We start from the raw sequence: 25,676 nt of genomic DNA, 5'->3' as shown, positions 1-25,676 counted from the left end.
GTCTCCGGTCGGGACTCGGGTTAACAACTGTGTCATTATATATAACTTCTAGAGTGGCAGCTACAGTATCATGTTTGCTTGGGTTAATACTTAAGTTATATTACTTATATAATTTAGGATGATATAAATATAAAAAGATATTTTTAAAATTTTGTATAATTAGTCAGCATTAATTGTCACTGTTTATCAACAGTACGATCCTCGCTCTGCGGAGCAAATTATTTTTTCTCAAAATAAATAAAAAAACATTCGACTTCTAAAGTTTAACAAGCATTTTATTATAGTTTTCCATCATTAGCAGTCGTTCGGTCTACTTCACTTGACTTAAGTTCCTATGTTCCTCACGTAGGACAGGCGGCGTCTACAATGCTTCACCTTCCAGTCCGTTTCGAGACTAGCGTTTTAATACAGACTACGTCTTACCTATTTGCTTCGTTTGTAATTACGCGACGTTTTGACAACAATAACTCCAAACATTAATACGGCTGTGAGATGCCGTTTAGTCCACGTAGTCAGTTTTGTCTATCGTACGTCAACTATACTATATTACTCTGCCAGTTGGCTATCACCTCGGCTGGCCATAACCTCGAGAATACGTCGGAGAGCGATGACGTTCAGGGTCACTACTTTAGAGATAGAACCTTAGGGGTAAAGAGAGGTTCTTTATCTAAAATGAAATGAAATTCTAAGGTAGCAGCTACAGTTTGTTTAATTTGTGATACTAAAAGTAAAAACAAGATAATTTTAAATATTTTGTATTAAGAGTCCTAGCAGTTTTTATCAAAGGATTTTTGTATAGAAAATATATCTAAATTATCTTTAAAACCTAGTTAATAGAAATTTTAGGAGAACCTTAAGAGTGAAGAGGGGTTAACAATCCTAAATGTAATAACGACTTGTATGAAGTTAACAGCAACACTATTCCATATGTTTTGCCATTAGGAATGGTTTCACTGACCATGGTAAATTGTTCAGCATATGAGTTGTAGTTGCATGTGCATTGTGCATTCACACAAAAACACTCACACATTTTTTATCATTGTGTTAATTTTTATTACTTTTTTTTATTTTTAATTATCATACCTACTCATTAATAATTACAAGGCCCCAAAAACTTAAATTTCACAAAGGGCACACTTAATGTTTGTGATCTTAGTCAAACTTGAGGAAGAAAAAAAGTTCTTGGTTCCTGGTATTGGCCACTGCACCATCCTATAAACACATTATACATTTATTTATAGAGATCACATGATTTTTAACATATAAAGACAAATGAGTAATATGGCTTACATCATAAAAGACTGTGTTTAGCTACATGTAGCTTGCAATATAATTTTGGGAACCTTTGCAACACACAATAATTTTTTTTACGATCATGTTTATAACTGTAGATGGAAAAAATCACTGCATGCAATGTGCATACCAAAAATATAGTTATCAAGCTTAACTATCTTTTACTTGACTACTTACTTGGCTAAAATAATTAGGATAACATAAGGATGTTCAAAACAATAAATAAAAAAAAACATTATATTGAAAATAGTTTTATTAAGAATAATCATTTCTATAAGCAATGTAAATTAGAGAAATTGCTTGTGAAACTGTGATTTAGAACTCAATTAGTAGTTTTTCTTTTGGCAAGAAAAAATTACATTGATAGTCTTTCATTTTTCCTTATATTTGGATACAAGATTATAATTCTTTTTAGATGTCCTATGAGAAGTATTTTATTTACTTATTTTCTAGTTGCTTAAACATAAGGGTTCCAGTTGCTACCATCTTCAGGATGCAGGCTGTTTGTTATGAGGAGAATAACATCAACAATCCACCAGATTCCTAATCCTCCTAGCGTTAGAAGCTTACCCACGGCTGTGCCTGTTTGTCCAAGACAAAATCTGTCCATACCCAGGAAACCTAGCAATATACTATATATTAAAGTAGTTGTGAAGTAGTGTCCTGAGTATCTGACACAAGGGAAACCGTCGCGGAGGAAACTTCGCGTGCCGTGGCACTCAATGCCGTCTAAAACTTTACACTGCACTTTTGTTCTCTCCACTTTTTCGTATCTGACTCCACCAAATTTCACACAGCCGTGACCCACGGCAGCCTTAGCTGACTCGTTTCCCTTGTGGTCCACGGGATCGTCGCAGTCTAAAAACTCTAAAGGAAGAAAGTTGCATTTCACAAGTGGTCCTAACGGACGATACGGTTCTTTGGAATATGGGTCGCTCTCTGATATTGAGACAGGAATCACAAAGAATATTAACAGGAAAATCCAATCAGCTCTTAATTGGAATTTCATCTTAATCTAGGTTAAGTGGCATAATTTTTACAACTGAAACTAAAATTCACTTTTCATTGTTTAGAATGGAATGAAGGTGAAAAACAAAACAAGTCATGTGACAAATGTCAAATGTCTCCTAATCATTAACTGTATTGTTAAAGGAAAAGAAAATTTTAAGTCTTTTTTTTAAATAGTATAACTACTTGTTATACTATTCTAATCTTAATAATGCTTTAAAGGTAAAATCATTGTTATCATTTATCTATTTGTTAATAATGTTAATTATATGATTAATTTTATTTTTCTTATGAGTCATATTTGATACCTATATTTCCAAATATTGTCCATGAATCACCATTAATTTATCTGTTTTACTAATAGTTTTGAATTATACGTAAAATTAGGTCTTTATCTTTTCAATCTATCATTTTTATAATTTCGGTGTCACATAGTCATACTCACAATAAATGACAGCAAATGTCAGTCTTTTGTGATATTGACTGCGATTGTAATATATTAATTTTATTAACACTGAAAGCTGAAAATATTCTTAAAATATGGAAGTATTTAATAAGTTTTATTCATCGGTAAGCAATACTGTATCTCAACTATCCGGTGTGCTGCCGGGAAATCCTGTAACCAGAGAATTCGAAGCGACACAATTTATCGCTAGCGCTGGCCCAGGTAAAAAATAAATGCAATATGACTAAATATGACATTAAAGCATTACTACAGCTATCCTATTTTTTAGGTCTGTTATGGAAAGTATACAAAGGTTACAAAAAATCAACAAAACAAGTAGCTTCGATATTTGTCTTTGAAAAGAAACATCTCGAGCGGTGGTCGAAAGGCGACCGGGAGATGATGATTGACATACTGAGACGTGGTATTGTGCAACTCACGAAGCTGCGCCACCCACAAATTCTCACTGTGCAGCATAGCTTGGAAGAAAGTAGAGAAAGCCTTGCATTTGCTACTGAACCTGTATTTGCAAGTCTGGCAAATATTTTAGGCAATACTGAGAATATGCCGCAACCTGTTCCTAGTAACTTAGTCAATTATAAATTGTATGAAGTTGAAATAAAGTATGGTTTAATGCAAATTGCGGAGGGTTTTGCATTTCTACACAATGATGTCAAGTTGCTCCACCACAATATATGTCCAGAATCAATAGTAGTGAATCAACAAGGCGCTTGGAAGATATTTGGTTTTGATTTCTGCATTGCTAATCAAAGCTCTCCAGGAGTTGCACCTTTTTGGCCATTCACAGAGTACTGTCAGGCAGTGCATCCATTAGCACAACCAGCATTGGATTACTTGGCTCCTGAGTATGTTTTGTCGGCCACTCATTCACCTGCAAGTGATATTTACTCCCTTGGTATGATGATTTATGCATTACACAGCACAGGACACCAAACATTGGGGAATGTAGGTAATGATTATATGAAATATAAAAAGTTTGTTAACGAGATTAGGAACTTACCACAGTCCCGCTTGCTTTGTGTTACGGAAGGCCTGAGGGAGTATGTTAGGTTGATGTTGAATACTACACCAGAGTTAAGGCCAGATCCTCATCAGTTTGTGAAAGTAAGTTATAATTTGATAACAAGTTTGACATGTTTATTTTTTAAATCATATCCAGTAGTGTTCCAGCGAAAAGCATATATTATATATGTACCATTATGTAGTATATTTTCTGTATGGAAAAAATGTATTGAATAACTATTAATTAATTTCATTGCCTAAACTTCAACAACACAGGTGTTTTAAACTATTCATAATCAGTAATTCATAGTATAAAATAGTATTATGACTGAACATTTATATTTATTCCAGAATCTTATATTCAGTGCTCTCTGTTCAAGCTGTCCTATGTAAATTGCAATATGTTCATTAATAACAATATATATGTATTTTATTTGTATTATCTGTTCTATTCCTAAAGAATTTGTAAATTTTCACAACTATTATAATGTCAGATAAATATCTTGAAAATTTAACTTATAAGCAAATGCTTGTAGGTTAAATTCTTCTGGGTTAAACAATAGAATTCATGTGTTTATTTAATTTCACCTTACAGATCCCTTACTTTGAAGATGTTGGAGTCAAAACATTAAATTATTTAGATTCATTGTTCCAATGGGATAATTTACAAAAGTCACAGTTTTATAAGGGCCTACCGCAAGTGTTACAGAAAATGCCACACCGCATCTGCATCTATAGAATATTACCGTGCCTCGCAAAGGAATTTATCAACCCACCCATGGTACCATTTGTACTCCCAAATGTATTATTGATTGCTGATAACTCAAGTAAAGAAGAATATGTAAAGTACATACTACCTATACTGAAGCCAGTGATGTTGATTCAAGATCCTATACAAATACTGCTCATATTCATGCAAAAGATGGAGCTTCTGCTTAAACTGACTCCTGGGGAGGAGGTGAAAAGTGATATACTGCCTATGCTGTACAGAGCGCTAGAGTCTGACGCTCAACAGATTCAAGAACTTTGTCTGTCCGTGTTGCCAACATTTGCTTCACTCATAGACTACCCAGCAATGAAGAATGCATTATTGCCCCGAATTAAAAAACTGTGCATGAGCACAAACTATATTTCAGTGCGTGTCAATTGCCTTCTGTGCATGGGCAAACTGTTGGAGCATTTGGACAAATGGTTGGTGCTGGATGAGATAATACCTTTTCTGCCACAGATACCATCAAGAGAGCCTGCTGTTTTGATGGGAATCTTAGGTATGGTGCCTATTGGTCTCTTTTTCACAAAGTGACTACAATTACAGTTCCTATTATGATATACACATGACATAGACTAAAATGTTGTAAATGTAATTTCAAGTGCCTTAATTTCAGGAATATATAAACTTGCACTGAGTCACAAAAAGCTGGGAATAACAAAAGAAGTGATGGCTACAAAGGTGCTGCCTTTCCTTATACCACTTTGTGTGGAGAACGGGCTCACCCTGAACCAGTTCAATGCACTAGTAACCCTAGTGAAGCAGATGATTTCCAAGGTGGAATTGGAGCACAGAGCCAAGTTGGAACAATTGAATTCTATACAGAATGAATCAAAGTATGTATTATTTAAATCATGTTAGAACACTTCACAAGCATATGTAAAGGTAGTAATAGGTATATTATAGGTAGGTAATTTAGACCACATGCAATATATTTTTTAATGTTTCTTTAATTTATTATTAGGGAGATTGAGAAGTAGCTAATTTTTTGGATCCTTCATATTGATCACTGGTGTGTGTCAAGACTGGATTTTTTTTATTAAAGTGAAAGCTTTAAACTCATGTCAAGATCACTTTTAAATTACCCCCCTTATCAATCAAATCGCCCTCTGTGGGGTATGAGCCCCATATTGGGAAATGCTGTCCTAAAGTGTCCAATTTAAATGTAACTACAGTTAAATTGGAGACTCTATATTGGCATGTTATCATTTAATATATAGCTACAATAGTTTCATTAAAAGAGTAATTTTTTTAATCACTTTAATATCCTTATTTATTACCAATATGTATTGTTACTTAAAAATCCTTCACATTTTGATAAAATTTCTGCATTTGTTTTTACAGAGTGATGGAGCAAGCATTAACCTCGACAGCAGAAAATCTAGTCCCTGCTCCGGCACCCCAGACAGACATTGACAAGATGTTCTCTGGGTTAGGGCTTGACCCCTACGCATTCACTAACAGCAATCCAGAACAGAAAACGGCGCCAGTGCTGCCTAGCGTGTCAAATAGCTCAGGGTCTCTCAGCATTGAAGAAAAACAACGGTGAATAATACAAGAGACATATATTTAATAGTTATAGGACCGCACTGCATGGAGAGTTAGATTTGTGGTTATAAAATATTTATTAGAGAATTTTTTCAAATTGTATTGTATTAAAAATTATACAGAATACTGTCATGGTAGGACCAAACAATCCATGTACTGTGTTCTTGCAGAATACATGCATAGTTGTATCAGCATATATTAGTATATGCTACTCTTGTGAGCTATATATAACCTATTTTTCCAATCCTTATGTAAGAAATCTTGAAATAATTTCACTCTTTGTTAGCAGCGATGTTACTTTCATATAACAAAAAGGTTGTATATATCAAATTATTTTTCAGGTTAGCGCAACAACAAGATACCGTCCGGAAGTACACGCGCCACCCTCCACCTACAGCAATACCAGCTCCCCAGGCGCTGCCTACAAAACCAGTCGACCTCACCAGCTCACTCTTACAATCTAATCTTAGTCAACTATCGCAAAAACCATTTCCACTAATGACAAACTCTCATAATGCTACCCAAAATACATTTGGAATGTCCCTGTCTAGCCCCAATTACAGCTCATCAAATTTCATGCCAACTTCCACATCCATGAATCCGGCATACAGCCATCATGCTTCAGGGTTCGACAATCAGTTGGCTTTGCCTGCGGCCACGGGGTGGACCGCGCCCACGCCCACCCCCACCCCCACAAATGCCAACTTTAATAATAAGTGGGCAAACAACCAGAACAAACAGACAATCATGAAGCAAGACTGGTCTGCATTTGAATCTCTTCTTCCCACCCAGAACCAAAATAATAACAACAGTATTAAAAAAGAGGAGAGCAGTGAAATGGTGGACTTGTTGAGTTAGACAACTGATGATTGACTGCGGTTTCCGCTTGGCTCCTACTGTGGTCCAGCTGCTGTTGACTGCAGTGCACAGTGTGTTTGAATTAAGCTATGTCTCATGTCACTCCTTAGCAAGTATCTACGTTGTTCTTCTGTACCCACATGTAATATTGTAGTGTGCTTTAATTGGAATAATGAGTGATGAGTTCGCTCAACTAGCAATGCAGGCAAAAGAATAATCATGTATTATAATTTAGTTAAGTTCAACAAATTCTCTCGAAGACTAATTATTAAAAACAATTGACTTTGTGTTACATTCCAGAGAAAATTTAACTTATGTATACACTAACATATTGACAACAATTTTTCGAATTATTAGCATGATAATAACATGCGAGTTAGTTATAAAACTTAATTTATTTGTAAAATACTAAATGATTGTTGGGTAACAGACGTCGAAAATTAATTTACAGACTATATTATTATACATTAATTAAATTTGCTTCTTAAAAAGTCATGACCATAATTCGGTTGTAAAGGTTTAAAAATTAGTTTATTATTTGCACTTTTATTTTTTCCATTGAACATTCACATTTAAAATAAAGCTTACTCTTATTTATTTTTTAAAATTCAATATAATTTAGACAGTTGTAATGATTATTATGTCTTTTATTGTCATGAGTTATGTATTGATCGCTTTATCTAATCTGATCAGACTGGTCATGACCATAGAAAATGGACTGACTGAAATATTGTGATGTTGGTAATGATTTGTATTTATTTTAATCGGTGAGATTTTTGGCCGTAAATGTAATTTTGGGCTGGATCTAAATATAGGTTTAATTTATTTACATATAAGTTGAGAATAAACTTATCATTTTAGTATAGGTAAATTGTAATAATAAATATCCAATAATTAGTCATGAACTTATGTAGAGCAATATAATAAATTATACATATTAATTTAATATATGATCTCTTATATATTCTAATACGAAATCAAATACTTGTTTTATTCAATTTATCTTGTCTGAATTTGTGGAGTAATGGTCGGGGTCCTTCACATTACACTGCTGAGGCGTGGCGTAAACTAGGTTTTGCAAACTCTGATCATAATTCTACCCGCTTTTTAACGACTTCCAATTCTTGGTCTCCTTAGTTATATTTCGGCCAGATACATACTCCACTACATATAGTCGCGTGCCACAACTTATTCAAGTTCAGTTTAAAACTTGTTCGAATGAAATGCTAAAGACCTGAGAAAAATAGGTGTAAGAATTTTCCTAACTTGATCAAGTCGCGCCTTGAGCACAAATCTGTTTTTGGGAAAATCAGTAACGTTTTTGTAAACACACATTACGTTTTCACACTCGTGTACAGAAGCTACAGACAATATTTTCATTACTTAAGTTTATTAATAATTAAGTCGCTTAAAATAGTACTTAAATAACAATAACGGAACCCTGTTCTACTGCCTTCGTCTTCGGAAAGATGAAGCGAGAAAAGCGCACGCTGCGATGATCTGCAGAAGGCTGGCCGTGAAGAAACAGGCCCTGTACTCGTAGTTATACACCAGCGCCCACACCATGATGGCCAGGCTCACGAACACATTGGCGGCGGTGGCGGTAGCCGTGCTGTCAAACTCGTTGAGGGCGCTGTAGAGCGGCTGCTGCAGGATGCTGGACGCCGCCGTTGAGAAGCTAGCGAACATGCACCACACCACCAGGAAACTTCTATTACCCGTTAACGTTATTCCTGAAGCATAAAAATACCTTCATAGTGGGTTTAACTGAGCTCTCGCGAAGGCAAAATCTTTAGGAGAGGGCCTTATGTAAAGTAGACCGCATGACTGTGTGGGACGCCATTACGCAATGTTTGTTTAGTCGAAGCTATTACTAGATAGTTTTCTATATACCTGCGGGAATAATATCACGGAAAGTATTCATAGTCGCGCGGCGCGGAAATCAAAGTCCTGATGCGCTTCAGCCATTGCTTACAGTCTGTCGTCTGTCCACAAAACGTTTTTATTTTTGCTTCGGTCGAGACTTGCGGGCATGCAAACGGCTGATAAAATATGATGGTTCAAGTGGCAGTTACATTTTTATCATACTGGAGAGATATTATCATTTCAGTCGAAGGACGTCCACTGTCCCACATAAGCCTCCCCCGTAGACTTCCAATTAGAACTTCCGACTGCCTTAACTTACGGGAGAATATCAGCCTATAAATATATATGATATCAAATTGTTTATAATATGTAGCTAACCATAAAATCCGACGGCGCCACAGGAGCAGAAAGCGGCGCACAACCGCGCCCTCTGGTTGATTGATTTTGGCAGCACCACACACAGCATGATGAAGCACAGGGCTGCGCCGTGACCGACCGCTATCAGAGTTGACACCTGCCCAAGTTAAAACGAAATGTATAAATTGTTGTCTCAACTTAATACGTTAACAGTCATATTCATACTTATTGGTTGCATAACAATTGTAGTCACAACTTTTCGTAATAAAACACAAACTTGCACCTATGATGTCATCGAATGGTGTTCGTGTTAATAAGTTTTTCCATTGTCATAGAAATAGACAATGAATATTGATAACAAAAAATAAATATTGAGTCATCATAAACTGGTAGAAATAACGGAAAACTTACCGACCAGATGTTCATCGAAGGGTTCTGTTCCCAGATAAGAGGGGGGAACACGACTCCGAGCACGAGCACCGAGTACGTTGTGCAGAGGTGCAGCAGCGTGTACAGATAGAAGTTGAGGTCCTGCAGCATATTCACGACGGTGATGAAGTTCTTCTTGAGAGACGCCGTCCGCCGCGCAGTGCCCGGCGTCACTTCCGCTGCGAATACGAGGTTACCCTGCGGCGCTTCGACCGTGGTCTCGCGGTAGAGCGGCTGCGGATGCGCTTCCCGGTCTATGCTCGCTAGCTCCCGGTATCCGCTGATCCGGGTGTAAGTGTTGACGTCTAAAGATCCAAAGTCTGAAGAAAACCGATTGCCAGTGACGTTGTCAGCGAACATTGTGCTGAAATCGGAAGAAAACCGGCGTTCCGGCGCGGTTCCATTTTCTCGAAGCTCGACGGAGGGGTCAAGGATTTCTTTGGCGTTTTTTCTTGAATTAAAAACGACCACGTCCGCGTTATCGTCGTCCTGAGCTTCGTTGGCGCTGCCCGCCGCTGCGGTCCGCGGCTGACTTTGCGTCGGCGGTTGGCTTTCGTTCTGCCGCTGATTCGAAAATATGACTTCGTCGTCGTCTTCTACGGCGTCGCGCAGCATGTTGTAAGTGGTCCTAATCACCTTTTCAATGTAGATCGGTCGCGTGTACGCCGCGAGGAACAGACAGTTTTGCATCATGATGGCTCCATAGATCATGACGACGACGTCACCAGTGTACACGGTACACAGGTATCCCACCAGCACGGGCACCAGGCAATTGCCCACGGAGGGCGCCATGCGCACTATGCGCTGCGCCATCGTCAGCTTCTCCCGGAAGTAGTGCGTGATGATAACATCCGTCTGTTGTCCGGTCAAGGCACTGCCGATACCTACAAACAAGCATCCCGTGTTGAACTGTCTAACTTCTGTTTCAATGCCTACCATGTTTGTAGTATTTTAACCTTCTTTACAAACATTTTAACGTACTTATTTAGTAAATGGTGACGTTTATAAGTATGAAAGCATTTTTATAATTTATATCGATGCGTTCATATCCAGAAACTAGGCAAGATAATTATCCAGTGGTAACTGTCACGATCGGTCTGCAGGCCGCGATTACTCAAGAAAATTTACTGCATAGTTTTATGGCGCTCTTGAAATCAGAATACCGTAGTGACGCTACGAACGACTGTACTACATTCACTCGAGTGTCGTTGCGCGTTTATTGGAAAGATGGTCAAATATATATACTTTTTAGCATTCAATGAGGGAATATTGCGGTTATAAGATTATCATATATAAAAACGAAAGTAAAAATAAAAAGTTTGTTCATATTTCAGTTTTTATTCAAATTGATTAGTGTGTAAACTTTTAAGCATTTTCTAACATAAATATTAATAAAACGTCTGGAAATAATGAACCGATATGAAATTCATAAAGAAACCAGTTTTCTTAAAATAATAGTCTTGAAAGCTTTTGCAGCCCAGTGGTTAGCGAGCACAGGTCGAAGATAATATCTCTCCAAGCAGTGGTTAAGTACCAACTAAACAAATAATGTCTCTATACCAATATCGACAGCTATACAATAACACGCCTTTGTCTACCAGTTAAAACAAACATCTTGAAATATTGTTAAATTTATCATAGGTGACTCATTTTACTTGGTGTCTTTAAAATAGAAGTTATCACAAAATAGTTCTTACTTTTTCCGTATGTATTGCGCTGTTATTGTACCCAGTTTTAATTTATATACTTTCTAATTATTACTTATTTTATATTGAATGTATATAGAAGTGGTCTTGTAAAAATAGTACATGGCACTATCCGAAATACAGTTAAGTAAATAAAATGTGACGCTATTTTTGATTTCATAAAAATGCATCAACAAAACACAATCAAAGTTGCTGAACATATATATATGTAGCTTTTAAAATGAATGTAGGAAAATTATACAGCGAAATTACCTGCAAATATTCCAGCGAATGTATTTACAATGTGATCATTGCTGTACGCATTCGTAGAATAACTGGAAAGCAGAACGCCCGCGACGCTCAAACAAAGTCCAGAAAGTGCAATGAATCTGGGCATATTGAAAATCTTTACCATTGCTTTACACCAGGACTCTAAGAGGAGCCGTATAATCACCATAATCACTGGTACTAAAGCTATGTCCACATCCCATAGTTTAACTATTTCTCCTTCGTCATGGTCCTCTTCTCTTATTGCTTTCAAAATTATCAGGCCATATAAAGTCAACACTGATGGCACTGTTATGTGGTAGATTGCCGCTGAAAAAACAATCAACCAGCCATATCCTCCATCTGGAGGCGTTGGGCCAATTTCAGGTTGAGATGCCACAATTCTGTCCAAATGGAGGTCTTCTGTCCGTTCTCCCCTCTCCGTTCTATTGATATTTGCATTAGTTTGGGGTTCCATTTTTTCACAAAATATACAATAAAGATGATAAACTCATGTCTAAATGGGTGTAGAATGTGTTATCTATTAGCAACAAAGTTTTATCTTATCACTATCGCCTCGTGTAATCAACTTCTTACAGTGTTGAAATTGCCGCCTTATTATTTTTTTGACCTTTGCTATAAAATATTTGTATATATAATATAACATTTTAAATTTATGAAAATTTAATTATATTATAAGATTAATATTTTTCTGTTCCTGACTACCCATAAGGAATTAAATTTCTGAACGTTGCAAGAGTATTATGATATCAAGTGATGATGTCCCTTCTCTAATAGAGTACTAGAAAGAGCAAGTTATATTCTTGTTCATAGTAACGACAAGGACATACACATCGATGCATGACCAAGAAAAGTTAACTTTTCGTGTAGTAGTATAGCCAGTAAGTTATTTTCCAATTTCGTTTGACCGATATAAATGTGAGACGCTCCTGTTAGAAAATACCCATAAAACATCAATAATGCAGTGGTAAATTCCGTTTTGGTTGCTATGACAAATAATTTTTGAAATGATCTGCATAGTGTTACAGTGTATTTATCTCTTTTCTTTCAAGAATTTATAATTAGTTTCGTGCGCTTATTTCCGAGCAGCCCAAGCATTTTAATTGCTCTCGTTCGGTGGTTTGATTTCACGGCGAATTATTGCAGGTTTAGGCGTGTAATTGCTCATGGCTAAGAACCGGGAGCCAGTGATAACTGTAAAAAAAGTCAACTATGGAGACTGAGTCCGTGAGGTCGGAGCTGAGCAGCCGGTCGCGGCGCAGCTCCAGGCACCGCCAGCACACGCACCGCAGCACCCGGTGCGTTACACTTGTTCCAAATGTAGAAGTTCCTAAAGACACCTTCCTGTGGTGTTCCAAATGATCGTGTCTTCGAATTATTTGACATAAAATAACCACAAGGGTCAACGTCTTTTTAACCATAACAAACAATATTTTTAGCTTGTGTAGTTTTCTAAAATCACACTAAAATGAATTATCGACTACAAAAGAACATATTGACTGGATTTTCATTGGAAATTGAAAAGTTGAGTTGTTGTGTTTTATGTTCCCTATGAGAAGATTAACTTTTGTTTAAGATTCATTACACACTTTGTCACAAGTTGCGGGGCCTGTTGAGTACAACACTTAACATATGCTTGGAAAGGACTGAAATTTTGCTTAAATTTTATTGTAAATGATAATAAACAGAAAATATATATTCACATTTTTAGATTACCTAAATTAACTTCATTATTTATATCCCAAATAATTTAGGTTAATAATTGATTACTATCCTGTAAATGTAATTAATTAGTAATGATATTTACATAGAAAATTTAATAGTTTGCCTTAAAGTTTTAATTTTTTAACTTGTAAGAATGCTATATAAATGATGTATTGTTTTAGGAGTACAAAATCTCAAAGGAAAGATTGTGGTGACGGCACCATGGCACCATTTCAAACTAGTGTTAATATCAATCCGGAGATTGGCCGTGATGGCCAAGAGGTCATTGAAGTACAGATCCTACCACAGGATGAGAACTGGGGCGAGAACACCACTGCTGTGACTGGAAACACTTCTGAAGGCTCCCAATCCATGGAGGATATTAGCAACTGGCCTATAGAATCAGATAGTGGAATTGGATTTGTCTGTTCTCGATATTTCGGAACAACAATAGCTTTAGGATTATCTTTTGTTTCATTTGTCAGTCCTTTAGCAATGGTTGTTCTGCCAAAAATTGGATTTTTTCCTGGTTTGACAGACAATCTAGCCATACAACCTAGCCAGAGGATACAGCTGTTATCTTGTACGGCAGAATGTAAAGGAATCTTGCTGTCACTAGCTTTTAAATTAGTTTTATTAGCGATCGGGGCATGGGCGGTGTTCCTGAGACCCCGTAATGCAATTTTACCACGAATATTTGTGTTCAGAGCAATGACATTAGTTATCCTCGCTGTGTGTACCTTCTCATACTGGTTGTTCTATATTGTACAAATAACGGAAGCTACAAAAGCCCTGGCCCTGGGAGAAGAGGCTATTGATTACAATGCTTTAGTATCTTATGTATCAAGTTTTTCAGACACTTTGCTTTTTATACATTATGTAGCAGTAATATTAATTGAAATAAGACATTTGGAGCCAGTGTATTATATTAAAATTGTGAGAAGCCCAGACGGCGAGAGTAGATCCTATGCTATAGGACAATTGAGCATACAGAGGGCAGCTGTGTGGGTCCTCCAGAAGTATTATACGGAGTTCCCAATTTATAACCCGTACTTGGAAAAGATTCCAATATCAAAGTCTCAGAGGAAGGCACAATCTAGTATCAAATTCTATGAGGTTGATGGGTCCAACACAAATACTCCATCTGGCCAGGCTCGGTAAGTCATTTTAAAATATTATTACAGTTATGTAATTACATAGTAAGTAACACAATGTAAACTTTTCTTTTAATTATTTTTATTTCAGATTTTATGAGAGCAATAAGTTTGGTTTTATGTTAGTTAAAATACAACATTTATTCTTAATTGGAACATCAAGACAAAACTATATTAAGTTTATGTTTGTTATTTGTTATTTATGTAGTGTTGCAAGATATATAAAATAATGCACCCAAGTCAGTTTTTCATAAAATACCACACAAAAAAGCTTCTAAAAAATACATGTGACAGGTGTTAAATTTAAGGACATGCTTCACAGTTTTAAAAAATGATGTAAGATGAAAAAACACTTAATATTATCCAAAAACTTTTGCAAAAGAAATAATAAAATATATATGACATGAATATTCATGAAACCATAACCATTCTTTTTTCAGAAAAAAAAATTCAGAAAAAAAATTAAAAGTTTTCAGAAATAAAAATGAAAATTAGTCTGTAGTGAAAATGAAATCAATAAGTTCAAAATATATTAAAATACAAATTGAAGCCAGGAATAGAAATAAATTTTTCAATTTTTCATCACTAGTTGACAACAGACAATAACAAATCTGGTACTAGCGGTTTTATTGGTTTCTCTAGTTGCCTATGTAATTCTTGATATTCTGATAAACAATATTCATTATTTTGAAGCTGCTCCATGTACAATTTAAAAAATATTTTTAAGTATTCATGTCAGAACAAAAATGACGTAAAAAAGTGTATTTATTGTGTTTATTCATGGTAATAAACGATATTTCAAAATCATGTAAAAAATTTGTTTGGTGTATTAGTAATGTGAATCAGACAGTACAAGTTGCATAGCATTAACGTCGACTGTGTCATGTGACAGCTCGACGACGGGCTCGTGCACGGGCAGCGGGGGGCGGCGGCGCGACTCGGGCTCCGCCCACAACGAGCGCTACTACGAGGAGGCCGAGCGGTCGCGGCGAGTGCGGAAGCGCCGCGCGCGCCTCCTGACCGCAGCCGAAGATGCCTTTGCCCATGTGCGTCGCGTACGAGTCTCGGGAGGCCTGGGTACGTGCCCATACACTTTTCGCATAGTTTGAGGACTTTCAATGGAGACATAAGCTTTAACTGATTTAGTTGAAGCTGAAAAGCTGGAAATTACAACAGCATCCAGCATTACTCAAATATAGCACTAGCCAGTCTAGAAATCAAAGAATTCTAAAGTAGAATGTCGCCCAACTACACAGTTGAAGTCGAAGGAAATTACTGGATCTGCGCACAAGAATGGCCATCGCAGTGATCTTTGAGGGAAGCCCATGCCTTGCAGTGGGTTTCCATCAGCTAATATGATGATGGTGAAAGAAGAGGTTGCAGAAGGGAGATCTTCTTTAGAGGACGAAAGGTTTATTCATGAGTAGACAAACCAAAAACATACTAGGTGTACATAAATAAATAATTATTATCTATGGCTCTGCATTTTTGTCTACATCTCATAAAAAATATTCTTTCTGTCTCTAATCTCATATGATAAGAATGCAAAATTAAGTATCGTTGTGGTTGGTTTTTGTGAATGCAGGCGGGTCGCTGGGGCCGCGCGAGGCCGCGCAGGCGGTGTTCCCGTCGCTGGCGCGCGCGCTGCAGAAGTACCTGCGCGCCACTCGCCAGCAGCCGCGGCACTCCGCCGACTCGGTGAGCACCAGCACCTCCGTGCATCCTTAACCATGTCCTTTACAATTGTAATTCTAATGTAAGATGTGACATATATACTATACATAAGTATATAAGCTGCATGTTAAGGGTAACTAACATACTTTTTACTTTTTAAACATTAGACATAAAAGCTGGAATAGGTTCTGTATGTAACCCAGTTTTACCTCCAAATATAGTTCAATAACAGCTTGTTTATGCAAACAATGTCACTAGATACACTCATCGGGGCAGCAAGTAAATAAAATACCTTGTGAGGACAACCCACAGAAGAAGTGTTAAATAGCACCTTGTCCAAAGTGTAGTAAGAAAATATTACATTTTCAGATTAATGAATGACATACAGGATGATTGGTTATAGGTGTAAAAGATTTAAAGGGGTGTGTGTATAGCTCATTTGCTGTCAACAAATAATACACGCTGTACAAAAATTAATAATTACAGAAATAAAAATTAACTCCTCCCTAAAGCTTTTACACATGTGGTTATGTGCAAGGATTACACCCTGTGTACAGTGATATTACAAGGTAAAAAATGCTATGTAAGCCTAATAGGTTTGAAATGATGGAATCATAAATATTAAGTATGATCCCTGCAATCTTTTTTATAATATTTTGCAAGAAAATTTGTTGTCATACTGTACACACATAGTACATACTATATGTCAGATATGTAATATGAAATAGATAACATGATTAACATTTTAGGTATAAGAAAATTATGTTCAATTTTATTTAACATTTTGTTGTTATTTATAATAATATCAATGTCTTGTATGCAGGTGCTAGCGCACCTCGCGCGCTGCCTCTCGCAGGACGCATCCCCGCGAGCTTTTCTGGAGCCCTTCCTGGTGGAGGGTCCTGTGCTGTCCGCGGAGCAGGAGAGCAGACCACTGCAGCGCTGGTCTCTGGTGTCCGATGAATTGCTGGCGCGCCCGCTGGCGCACAACATTGATTTTCAGCTGCGTCAAGGCGACATCTCCCTCATCTGCTCCATCAAGCAACTGCCAAAGTTCAGCTTCACTGAGGAGGTCGTTGACCCGAAGAGCAACAGGTTTGTGCTGCGGCTGAATTCAGAGACGTCAGTCTGACAGGAGGAGTTCTCCGATAGGGACGACCACCGGCTTGTATGACACGAGGAGCTGGCTGCGTCGGACCAGCGCATCGCGAACTGGTTCTAGCGCAGAACTCCAACTGCATCAAGGCGCACACTGCCTGCGAACAAAACTGAGCAGATATAGAGTAACCTTCGAGTTCACTTCAAGCTATAGTCTTTGAAACAATTATAGTACCCGGCGTTTGATTTGATATATTCGTTACTAAAGGCTTGCGACAAACATTGGCTGGATTGGGTTTTGTAGTGTTGTCTTTATCGCACAGTGCCCCGACGGCTTAATATGTATATGTACACAGACGATAAAAGTAAATACAATATTGCACGACGTGCCAAATCAATTGCCGGGAATTATTTTTGCACTATTTGCATGTGGTTTTAGTAATATGATGGAACTATAAATAGCTTGAGCTCCACAACAAGGTTAACCCAAATAAATGCTTTTTCTGTACACTTGTACAGTAAAAATAAATTATTTATGCTCAGTTTTGTTATGAAATGCAACTGTATCAATACGTGCGGTATATTACTGCAGGCGGTCTGGGATCATTGGATGCGCTTAGGATAAGTGAGGAAACCAAAAAAATCTCAAGTTTTAAATGAAATTACGATTGAGATTGTTGTTTTATAAGGAACCGTGCAATGTGCGGAGCTGTAGGAAAGAATCTCAGCGCCGCGGGCCACGCGACGCCATTTCTCAAAAGACTTGTTCGCATTTAACTTTGGTACGCCGTTTACAATTATACATTTATGTATACACCTTGTACATGTGTCATATGACTTGTATCATAACATATAACTTAGCTATAATTTTTATATGCACAAATATACTTTAAGGAGTAACTTAATGGTAACATATAAAGATTCTGTCGTTATATACTAACATGTAATAATTAACGAATGGAGAAGAAACATTTGACAGAAACACCATAGAGATTATAGATATTTTTAAAGGTATTGTGGCCAAATTAAAATACAGTTCGTGGACAGGCTGTGTATCCATGTTAGAAAAATAACTTATACGAAAATTAGTAAGTCTGAAGCTGTATTTTTTAATTTTTTTGTGTGCCGTGCTGCACTTTAGTCTTTTTAAAATCCTTACGCCCCCCTTAACTTGAATATTATATTGAAGTAAAAGGGTCAAACTCGAGTCCACCTTCGAAATGCCCTACTTAACAGTCAACTTGATGCCCCACGTTGGGAAACGCTGCTCTGAATTATTTTGTAATGAATTTAAGAAGTTCATTAAAGAAAATTATAAAAGACATTCTATTGATAGTGTGAAGGTAAATGATAATAAAGCTTGGGTATAAATTGCTTTACTGTATAAAGGATGTTGTAAAAGTGACTTCTAAACTCTTCTCAGACCGGAGCGCGTTTGAAACCTTCGTTGCTTTAACTTGAATGAAAGCACTATATGGGAATCATCCTTTATTAAATTGATTTTTGACGATCGGATTTTTTTCTATTAAATTCTATACACAAGCAGCGGTAGCGCAGCAGTAAGCACTGCGACTTGCAATCTTAGTTCGCGGGTTCGATTTCCGAGATATGATGTCGTATAAATTACTGTGCATTAATTGTAAAGTACAGCCACTGCTCACCAACAAGGTTTCAGAGGATGGCCAGGAGAATCCTTTGCGTACCGTACCATGTACCATGGCCCCAGCCGAGGGTGACGATTATGATAGATCCCCTCATAGATATCTTTGAGGTAGATAGCCTTGCAGTGGGCGTATTTGGGCTGAAACAAGTACGAATTCAATACAATACACAGTATAATACATAATACAAAGTAATACACACTGCACATTAGCAGTTGCATGTGCAATCGAATTTTATTACAACTGCACTGATAACAATTAATGTGTGTTTTAATTTGGTCACAAAAGTTCATATACTATGTACTAATATACATATACAGATTTGATAGTATTTTTATCTTTACTGCAAAGACTATTATTGAAAGTGCTAAGTGCTTTAGTATGAAAGTGATGTGAATCTCAAACTAATATTAAACCACTGTACAGTGAACCGTTGCTAATAATCATGTGCTGTGTGTATAAGTAATGATACAGATATTGCATAAGTTTAAATTTATTTGTTAATTTCTCGTTACACACAGCAAATGTTTATTGCACAACGGAATATTTGTAAATGCATTTTTGTATTTTGTCATATCATAGGTTAAATATTTATTGATAGGCTAGGCTTAATAGACAATGTGTGAATAGGTCTGCGACGTGAGTTCGTGCAGGTGCGCACGGGGCGCCATCTAGTTTGGATAGAAATAAATAAAAAAATAATAATTTTCAAAGATAATGTGAAATTTTGAAAATTGCAATGTAAATTATTTAAAGAGTTTGTTTTAGTTTTTATTCACGTTTTCGACAATTCTATATTTCTTTGTAAAACCTTAGTTTTGTTCAAATACATTTATATAATTGAAGTTATGCTTCTATGGTCAACACTGACAAGTCAGAGCTCTTTCGGGTTGTACTTAAAACTGTTATCCGTTGTGCGCGGGAATCGGGGGACATCATCGCCAGTGATCTCTTTTCCATTTCATCACCATCGGTCATAAAACGTACAAACTTTAAAACATAAGATATGTCATATCATTCAGAATAATATTGAATAGATGCCTCTGTGTGAATGTATTAATATTTGATTGTACACGCAATGCAAAGGAAGCGTGGCTGGATGACCAGAGCAGTGTAACTTTGAAACTAAACATTATCCACGTCCTGATTTGACCGGTGTGTCTATGGCACGGGGTGCGGCATGTGAAGCGTCACATGTTTGGTTGTATTATTGCAACATATCTATTATTTTATGTACTGAGTTTAATATCCTGAGTTATTTCAGTTTTTTAAATTTAATTTTAAGAATTTTACAAGAAGTATGTTTGGGAAAAATGTCTGTTTTTGTTTGTGTAAATATTGTTTAAATGTTGAGGTCACTCGTATTACATATGAAGAATCTTTTTTTTAACAGAATGTATTTCCGTGACCGTTATAGGAACAAAAAGTACGATATATAAATTAGATCTTTATGTATCGTATTTTGTATTTAAATGTATTAGACCGTGCCGTGACCGACCACTACCGTCGCGTTTCATGCACGGAGCGTATCGGCTACGGTATATTATTCACGTCGGTATCACGTCGGCCACCTTACCATGGAGACCATACATTTCAATACAGAGACCGCCTATTGGCCTGACACGTTGCTATTACGGTCATAATGCGGTACGTTTCACAGGACAAATTCATTTAGTTTCTCACGTGTTTAGCCATTGGCGGTATTTGTTCCAAATTTATCACGTTTTTTTTAAAAAGAAAGTTAAATTGAAAGACAAGGATTATTGTTGAGATTTAAAATACATCTGAATGTTTTCGTTGTTTTCGATTCACAGTAATACAGTTTGAATGTAAAGATCCCGGTGTGTTTAGTTGGATGAGGAGGTTCAAATCTTCGTAGAGCTCCGCAATGAAATTTTTCTGAGAATGCAAACACTGGAGCGACGTTAACAAATTTAGTTTAACCAAAACAATAAAATAGATTAATTTGAAAATTTTGTTGAGACATTCGTGTGAAGTATCGACTAACTTGCTTTAAATGTTGTTACATCGATGTAAGGAATCGATTTTGTCACGTCACTAGATCTAAGTAAATCGTTTATCAAATTTCGCTCGAACGATACAGCCTTCTGCTTGTGCCTGCTTCGGAATAGAATTAGCTAATTGTGGACGGCAGCGTCCGTCGTCTAGGTGTAAATTAAAACTGCATATCGTGTGGGGAATTGTACGGTGAAGCCACTTGGTCAATTTGACCATATGGTTCGCGAAATTTTTAACAAATTTTAACTGGGAAACTGAAATTGTACTTTAATAAGGATACCATAGAGTTGTATTAAAGTAATTGAAGGTGTTTTGATTGGCCGATAAGGTAAACACTCGAAATAAACGTTGCATTGTAATGAGATTGTGTAAATGCTCTGCGGCCTGTCGGTCAGTGAACGCGCATCGAAACAATTCCTGTTCGAAGAGAGAAAAGTTAATTATGAAATGAAACTATAAAGTAATTTATATACAAATTTATTTGACTTAAACACAAAGCATACGAAGTAAGATTTACAAATAAACGCCACACCCTTCCGCCTGGTAAGGTTCAATTGTAAGCTAAGCAGCGACGCGCGGCGCCGCCTGCAAATAGTTTTGTACACTTTTGTATTCAATAAATATATAAAGTGAATCATGCGCGTGCCTTTCATTTTCTAACAAAAAAAATTGTTTAACCTGTCAGTTCCCTTTCCTCGTGTAATAATAATTTGGTCTCTAATGGCGCGCGTCCATTTCGACTAAGGACACGTCAGAGCTGTCCGGACGGCAAGCGCAACTGTGGGACACCTACAAATTTAAACGAGAGTTACTTGAACGTTTTATTTCTCTATGGTGATGACCAGCGCGTGTTCTCATCCGTGCAGCCTGACAGTGCAGGAGCCGCAAGGAAGGCTACCGCCGCGGCTGTTACAGTTATCGCGTGACCCGAATATACTCTGTGAATATTTTTTATTTGAAAGAAAATTCACAAAAAGAAATTTACAAAAAATGTATTCGCAGAGTATATTTGGGTTCGTATGCATATGCGTATAGCAAAAACATCTAGTGGTACAATGTATCCCCATTGTCGCACCGGTTTTACCTATATATATGATATTAAAAACTATGTATAATATTAAAGGTTTTTATTTGTGTTCGCTTATCGCTCGTTTTCGACCGCTGTCTCAGATTATTGCTATATAAATATAGATAACACACGAGTCAAGACGTGTCCTATTAAAATCTAATCAAGCTATCGGTGAATATAATTGATATCGATTTGTAATTGTGTGTCCATCGACACGATTACGTACAGAAATGAAATAAAATTTTCACACAAAAGTACTTTAATAAAACTAAAAGGCAAAAGATTTATTTAGTGCAGAACTAAACCCGTATATTGACATCGAAGTATTCATTCGTGCAATTGATTTTTAATGTTCACTGAAAACGTAAATTGTAGGTCTTACGTCAAGTTTGCAGAGGACACTGAGGCTTAGAGCTGTTTGTTTATAAGGTAGAGAGCAATTGGACATTATTTATGTTGTCCAGACCCACTGGTGCCAAGATCTCATGTCCAAGAGTATTCATATGTTAGTAGATCAGGTCCACAAATATTTTGTAAATTTCTACGTTTTCTATTATGAGGTCTGGCGTATCACAGAAGCTTTACCTGTACTAAGCGTAGGGCGGGCGTCGCAGCGCGCTACAGCAGGGGAGGGGGCGGGGGCGGTGAGACGTGCACCGGCAGCGCGGCGTACGCGGCCGTCGGGTTATACATACTGGTGACGAGCTTCCCGCGCGCCTGGCACGACGGCAGGTACCAGAACAGCCACAGCGCCGTCGCCGCGAACAGCATCCCGAACGCGAGCAGGCCCAGCGCCGCGCCGCCGCGCCCGCCGCCGCCGCCGCACCGCAGCGCCGCCGCCTCCACCTCGAACAGCTTGCTGTTGAACAGGGTCCGCGGCGTCTGGCACCTGCAATAATACACACCAGCTCCGCATGACGCCACTGTCAACTTTACTTTTCGTATGAAAGATTCTTCTTTCGTATGAAAAGGCGCGAATTGTGGCGAAAACCCGCTATTCCAAAGAAACAAATAAAAGTACAGTGGTAACATTGAAGAACAAATGAAAATAATTTTAACTGATCTAATCTCCTTTTGCTTTCATTTTTATGTTTTCGAAGTTTCGAATGCTTTACATTGTCATTAAAAGTAGGAATAAGGTGTTAGATTTCCACATTAAATTTGAAATTAAATGTAAAACTGCAGGCTCTAAAATATCGTGGGCTCGTTCAGCGTAAATCGTGCCAACAACAAAATTGTTCAGTTCAGCAGTTTCTTCTTAGAGAAATTCTTCTTAGAACAGACCACATTGGAACCCTCGGAGCCGTGTATTGAAGGTTGCCAATACAATTTCCAATTTGATTCTAAATTCTATAGAATTGTGCTCGCCTGGTATTGTTCTCTTGTCGTACACAAGCGATAATTATAAATAATCCGATGGTAATATTGATAAATAGATACTGTGTGTTTTTGAATTTGTTACGGCCGGCCGCTGCGCTGCTGAGAATCTCCTCGATGCGCTGTGTACGTTATCGTTAGCGCAGTGTTAAAACATCCGACGAACTCGAAAAACCAAAAGCAGTTCTCTGTCATTAAGGTTAAAGTAGCTGCTCTCATTGCCCGTAATTTAATTTCCAATTGGAAAATACGCGACTTGAGTACAATAATATAATTGATAAGAAGCCAAACTGTTTCTTTTAACTTTACACAGCCAGGTTAAAAACTGAATATATCAGTAATTTGTTTCTAAAATATGCGTGGTTTGGCCTAGAATAGTCAAGTGTACGTAAAATTTATAACTACAGTTTTGTTGTTAAATAAAATTAATTGCATCGAGGCAATTTTCTTTCGACTTACCTCAGATGTTCATAGTCGTGCGGCGAAATTTGGAACTTTTTCAGCCAAGTTATTCGGCAGTCGCAGTGCCAGGGGTTGCCCTGCAGATCCAAGCGCGTGAGCCGCCCGAACGGAACCTCCAACTTCTGGTCGAGGGTCCGTAGCCGCGATGACTTTAGTGACAGCTCCTCCAGAAGGAAGTCGTCGGGATCATCCAATACCTCTTGCCCAAAAGCCAGTGCGTTGAACTCAGTCAAGTTTAAGTTCCTTTCCATCTCTAGCTTGGTGAGGCTGTGGAGCGAGGCGAAGGTGAACGGCGACACCTCTCGGATGGCCAGGTTATTGAGTTTCAGCACCCGCAGTGCAGTCACGTCGTAGAAGTCCTCGCCCGACACCTCCTGTATAGGATTGTCGGAGACGTCCAGCTGCTCCAACGTGAACGGGATCTCGAACAGGTCGGTCAGGTTGTTGTTCGAAATAACCAGCTCCCTCAGGTCGTAGGCGTCGATGAAGAAGTTGTCGGGCACTGCGTTGAGTGCTATTCCTCTGATCGACATTTTTTTTATTTTGTTCGTCAGACCGTACCCGTCGCGGTCGAACAGGTTCGTGTCGAGCAGGCTGGCTCCGAGCTCGTTATTGTCCAGGATGACCTCGTGCAGCTGGCTCAGCGGGTGAAACGCGAGTTGAGAGAACGTCACGAACCGATTGTTGGCCAAGTTCAGGTATTCCAACTTCCTAATCGATTTCCAAACTGCACTGTCGACGCTTTCCAATTGGTTGTTGCTGAGGTCCAGTTTCCTCAGCTCCGGGAACATAAGAGCGTTGGCTTCGATTTCCACTAACAGATTGTTCTTAAGCACCAGTTCCTCCAGACCGTGCGAGGGTGAGAGTTCACCCGCGCGCAAGATCTTCAACCCGTTGGAGGATAGATCGAGGGAGTACGCCTTGGAGGGCAGGGTGTAGTTGGCGTCAAAGACATTCTTCCTGTAGGAGCAGTCGATGTACTGCCGGATGAAGTCCTCGTGGAGGTTGTCGTGGTAGCGGCACGCACAGGGGCCGCCGTCGCACAGCGAGAGGGCGTGGGCCTGCGCCAGCGCGGCCAGCACGGCCAGCACCAGCACCGCGACGCGCATCGTGCTCACCCAGTGGCCGGCGCGTGCGGGCGTCGCGCACGCTTTGCGACGCGCCGTGCGTCTTATCGCTTCCTTATCTTCGATCGCCGGTCATTTCTTTGTTTACCAATTGTCGACGCGTAAGTAGGTGAGATGATAAGCGTGACAAACACCGCACAGCTGCTAAAATCTGCAAGTTTTAATAGATAAGATGGTTCGTCGTACAGTGCAGGATTAATTAAAAAAATACATATATGTTAATTGCCGTTAACGGCTATGACGCAGCGGTAAAGCCAGACGCTGATCTACTGAAGGTGAGTTGTGAATAACGCTCGTTGTGGGTAAAACGGCACAAGTCAATTATTGTTTACGTTTCATGAACATGAAAAACTTGAAATTATAACTTTGTAAGCAATCTAATATAATTCACTAACACATTGTGTTAGGAAATTATTGCGCTAATGAAACAATAACGAATTGTATTTTTAAAATGACGCCTCACCATAATATATCTTCTGCCACCGGGACGTGTATCACTTGGATAGTCTTCGACGTTGTGTTGTTTTGTTGAACATGTTTTAGGGCAGCGCCTCTGGCGGCGGAGGAGTGACACACGCTTGTGTAATTACAATGATTTATTTTTCTTTGTCACCGGTTAACAGTGTGTTGAAGTTGACGTTTATAGCTTTTCTTGGTTGAAGATGTGAGGCCTCTTGAAGCTCTTAACTTTGACTACCTCGCAGTAATAAAGCTTTGCAGTTATTTTGTTTATTATCTCATAGTAGTGTCGCTGTGCAATTT

The 25,676-nt window shown here is 38.1% G+C and overlaps 5 protein-coding genes across 11 annotated transcripts; 2 read left to right on the top strand and 3 right to left on the bottom strand.

Moving 5' to 3' along the window:
- Window positions 1–1,581: 1,581 nt before the first annotated feature.
- On the bottom strand, window positions 1,582–2,389 carry amrt (amaretto). The gene has a single exon (XM_068761154.1). It carries the CDS (start codon window positions 2,300–2,302, stop codon window positions 1,751–1,753), a length of 552 nt encoding a protein of 183 aa, XP_068617255.1. The 5' UTR covers window positions 2,303–2,389; the 3' UTR covers window positions 1,582–1,750.
- Window positions 2,390–2,784: 395 nt separating this feature from the next.
- On the top strand, window positions 2,785–7,890 carry LOC137933730 (SCY1-like protein 2). Its single transcript, XM_068777758.1, has 6 exons — window positions 2,785–2,968; window positions 3,036–3,871; window positions 4,365–5,037; window positions 5,155–5,374; window positions 5,883–6,083; window positions 6,428–7,890. The coding sequence occupies exons 1-6, from the start codon at window positions 2,842–2,844 to the stop codon at window positions 6,942–6,944; spliced, it is 2,574 nt and encodes an 857-aa protein (XP_068633859.1). The 5' UTR covers window positions 2,785–2,841; the 3' UTR covers window positions 6,945–7,890.
- On the bottom strand, window positions 7,359–12,068 carry LOC137933731 (uncharacterized). The gene is made up of 4 exons (XM_068777759.1): window positions 11,555–12,068; window positions 9,579–10,480; window positions 9,189–9,324; window positions 7,359–8,677 (listed from the first exon to the last, which is right to left on the bottom strand). The coding sequence occupies exons 1-4, from the start codon at window positions 12,024–12,026 to the stop codon at window positions 8,391–8,393; spliced, it is 1,797 nt and encodes a 598-aa protein (XP_068633860.1). The 5' UTR covers window positions 12,027–12,068; the 3' UTR covers window positions 7,359–8,390.
- A 328-nt stretch (window positions 12,069–12,396) lies between these two features.
- Vang (Strabismus domain-containing protein Vang) lies at window positions 12,397–21,571 on the top strand. 2 transcript variants are annotated; one of them, XM_068761398.1, is made up of 6 exons: window positions 12,397–12,450; window positions 12,716–12,867; window positions 13,456–14,430; window positions 15,320–15,504; window positions 16,013–16,125; window positions 16,925–21,571. In XM_068761398.1, exons 2-6 carry the CDS (start codon window positions 12,782–12,784, stop codon window positions 17,231–17,233), a joined length of 1,668 nt encoding a protein of 555 aa, XP_068617499.1. In that variant the 5' UTR covers window positions 12,397–12,450; window positions 12,716–12,781; the 3' UTR covers window positions 17,234–21,571. The 2 variants fall into 2 exon arrangements, with proteins under 2 accessions (XP_068617499.1, XP_068617498.1); XM_068761397.1 differs by lacking the exon at window positions 12,397–12,450 and adding an exon at window positions 12,460–12,536.
- Window positions 21,341–25,444, bottom strand: LOC137918565 (phospholipase A2 inhibitor beta-like). 6 transcript variants are annotated; one of them, XR_011106694.1, is made up of 5 exons: window positions 25,378–25,444; window positions 23,785–25,065; window positions 22,644–22,837; window positions 21,558–21,668; window positions 21,341–21,464 (listed from the first exon to the last, which is right to left on the bottom strand). XR_011106694.1 is itself a non-coding variant. In XM_068761400.1 (4 exons), the coding sequence occupies exons 2-3, from the start codon at window positions 24,894–24,896 to the stop codon at window positions 22,567–22,569; spliced, it is 1,383 nt and encodes a 460-aa protein (XP_068617501.1). In that variant the 5' UTR covers window positions 24,897–25,065; window positions 25,378–25,444; the 3' UTR covers window positions 21,341–21,668; window positions 22,534–22,566. The 6 variants fall into 6 exon arrangements, 5 of the variants coding, with proteins under 5 accessions (XP_068617501.1, XP_068617502.1, XP_068617504.1 ...); XM_068761400.1 differs by having other exon boundaries at window positions 21,341–21,668; window positions 22,534–22,837; XM_068761401.1 differs by lacking the exon at window positions 21,558–21,668 and having other exon boundaries at window positions 22,534–22,837.
- Window positions 25,445–25,676: the final 232 nt, after the last annotated feature.

The sequence above is a fragment of the Battus philenor genome, unplaced genomic scaffold (assembly GCF_028537555.1).
Source record: "Battus philenor isolate CCGP_79_NKW_IND1 unplaced genomic scaffold, ilBatPhil1.0.hap1 SCAF_14, whole genome shotgun sequence".
NCBI classification, from domain to species: domain Eukaryota; kingdom Metazoa; phylum Arthropoda; class Insecta; order Lepidoptera; family Papilionidae; genus Battus; species Battus philenor.
Note: the sequence above shows the minus strand (reverse complement) of the source record. Positions and strands in the feature narration are given on the sequence as shown.

What these genes read in the sequence shown, in the direction of transcription:
- amrt (XM_068761154.1), bottom strand. Translation starts at nt 2,302, where the DNA reads ATGAAATTCCAATTAAGAGCTGATTGGATTTTCCTGTTAATATTCTTT.
- LOC137933730 (XM_068777758.1), top strand. Translation starts at nt 2,842, where the DNA reads ATGGAAGTATTTAATAAGTTTTATTCATCGGTAAGCAATACTGTATCT. An exon ending in TGTTTTGATGGGAATCTTAG is followed by an intron (nt 5,038 to 5,154) that starts GTATGGTGCCTA and finishes CCTTAATTTCAG; the next exon opens with GAATATATAAACTTGCACTG. An exon ending in TCTATACAGAATGAATCAAA is followed by an intron (nt 5,375 to 5,882) that starts GTATGTATTATT and finishes TTGTTTTTACAG; the next exon opens with AGTGATGGAGCAAGCATTAA.
- LOC137933731 (XM_068777759.1), bottom strand. Translation starts at nt 12,026, where the DNA reads ATGGAACCCCAAACTAATGCAAATATCAATAGAACGGAGAGGGGAGAA. An exon ending in ATTCGCTGGAATATTTGCAG is followed by an intron (nt 10,481 to 11,554) that starts GTAATTTCGCTG and finishes GCTTGTTTGTAG; the next exon opens with GTATCGGCAGTGCCTTGACC. An exon ending in TGGCGCCGTCGGATTTTATG is followed by an intron (nt 8,678 to 9,188) that starts GTTAGCTACATA and finishes TTTATGCTTCAG; the next exon opens with GAATAACGTTAACGGGTAAT.
- Vang (XM_068761398.1), top strand. Translation starts at nt 12,782, where the DNA reads ATGGAGACTGAGTCCGTGAGGTCGGAGCTGAGCAGCCGGTCGCGGCGC. An exon ending in ACGAGTCTCGGGAGGCCTGG is followed by an intron (nt 15,505 to 16,012) that starts GTACGTGCCCAT and finishes TTGTGAATGCAG; the next exon opens with GCGGGTCGCTGGGGCCGCGC. An exon ending in CGCGGCACTCCGCCGACTCG is followed by an intron (nt 16,126 to 16,924) that starts GTGAGCACCAGC and finishes TCTTGTATGCAG; the next exon opens with GTGCTAGCGCACCTCGCGCG.
- LOC137918565 (XM_068761399.1), bottom strand. Translation starts at nt 24,896, where the DNA reads ATGCGCGTCGCGGTGCTGGTGCTGGCCGTGCTGGCCGCGCTGGCGCAG. An exon ending in CACGACTATGAACATCTGAG is followed by an intron (nt 22,838 to 23,784) that starts GTAAGTCGAAAG and finishes GTATTATTGCAG; the next exon opens with GTGCCAGACGCCGCGGACCC.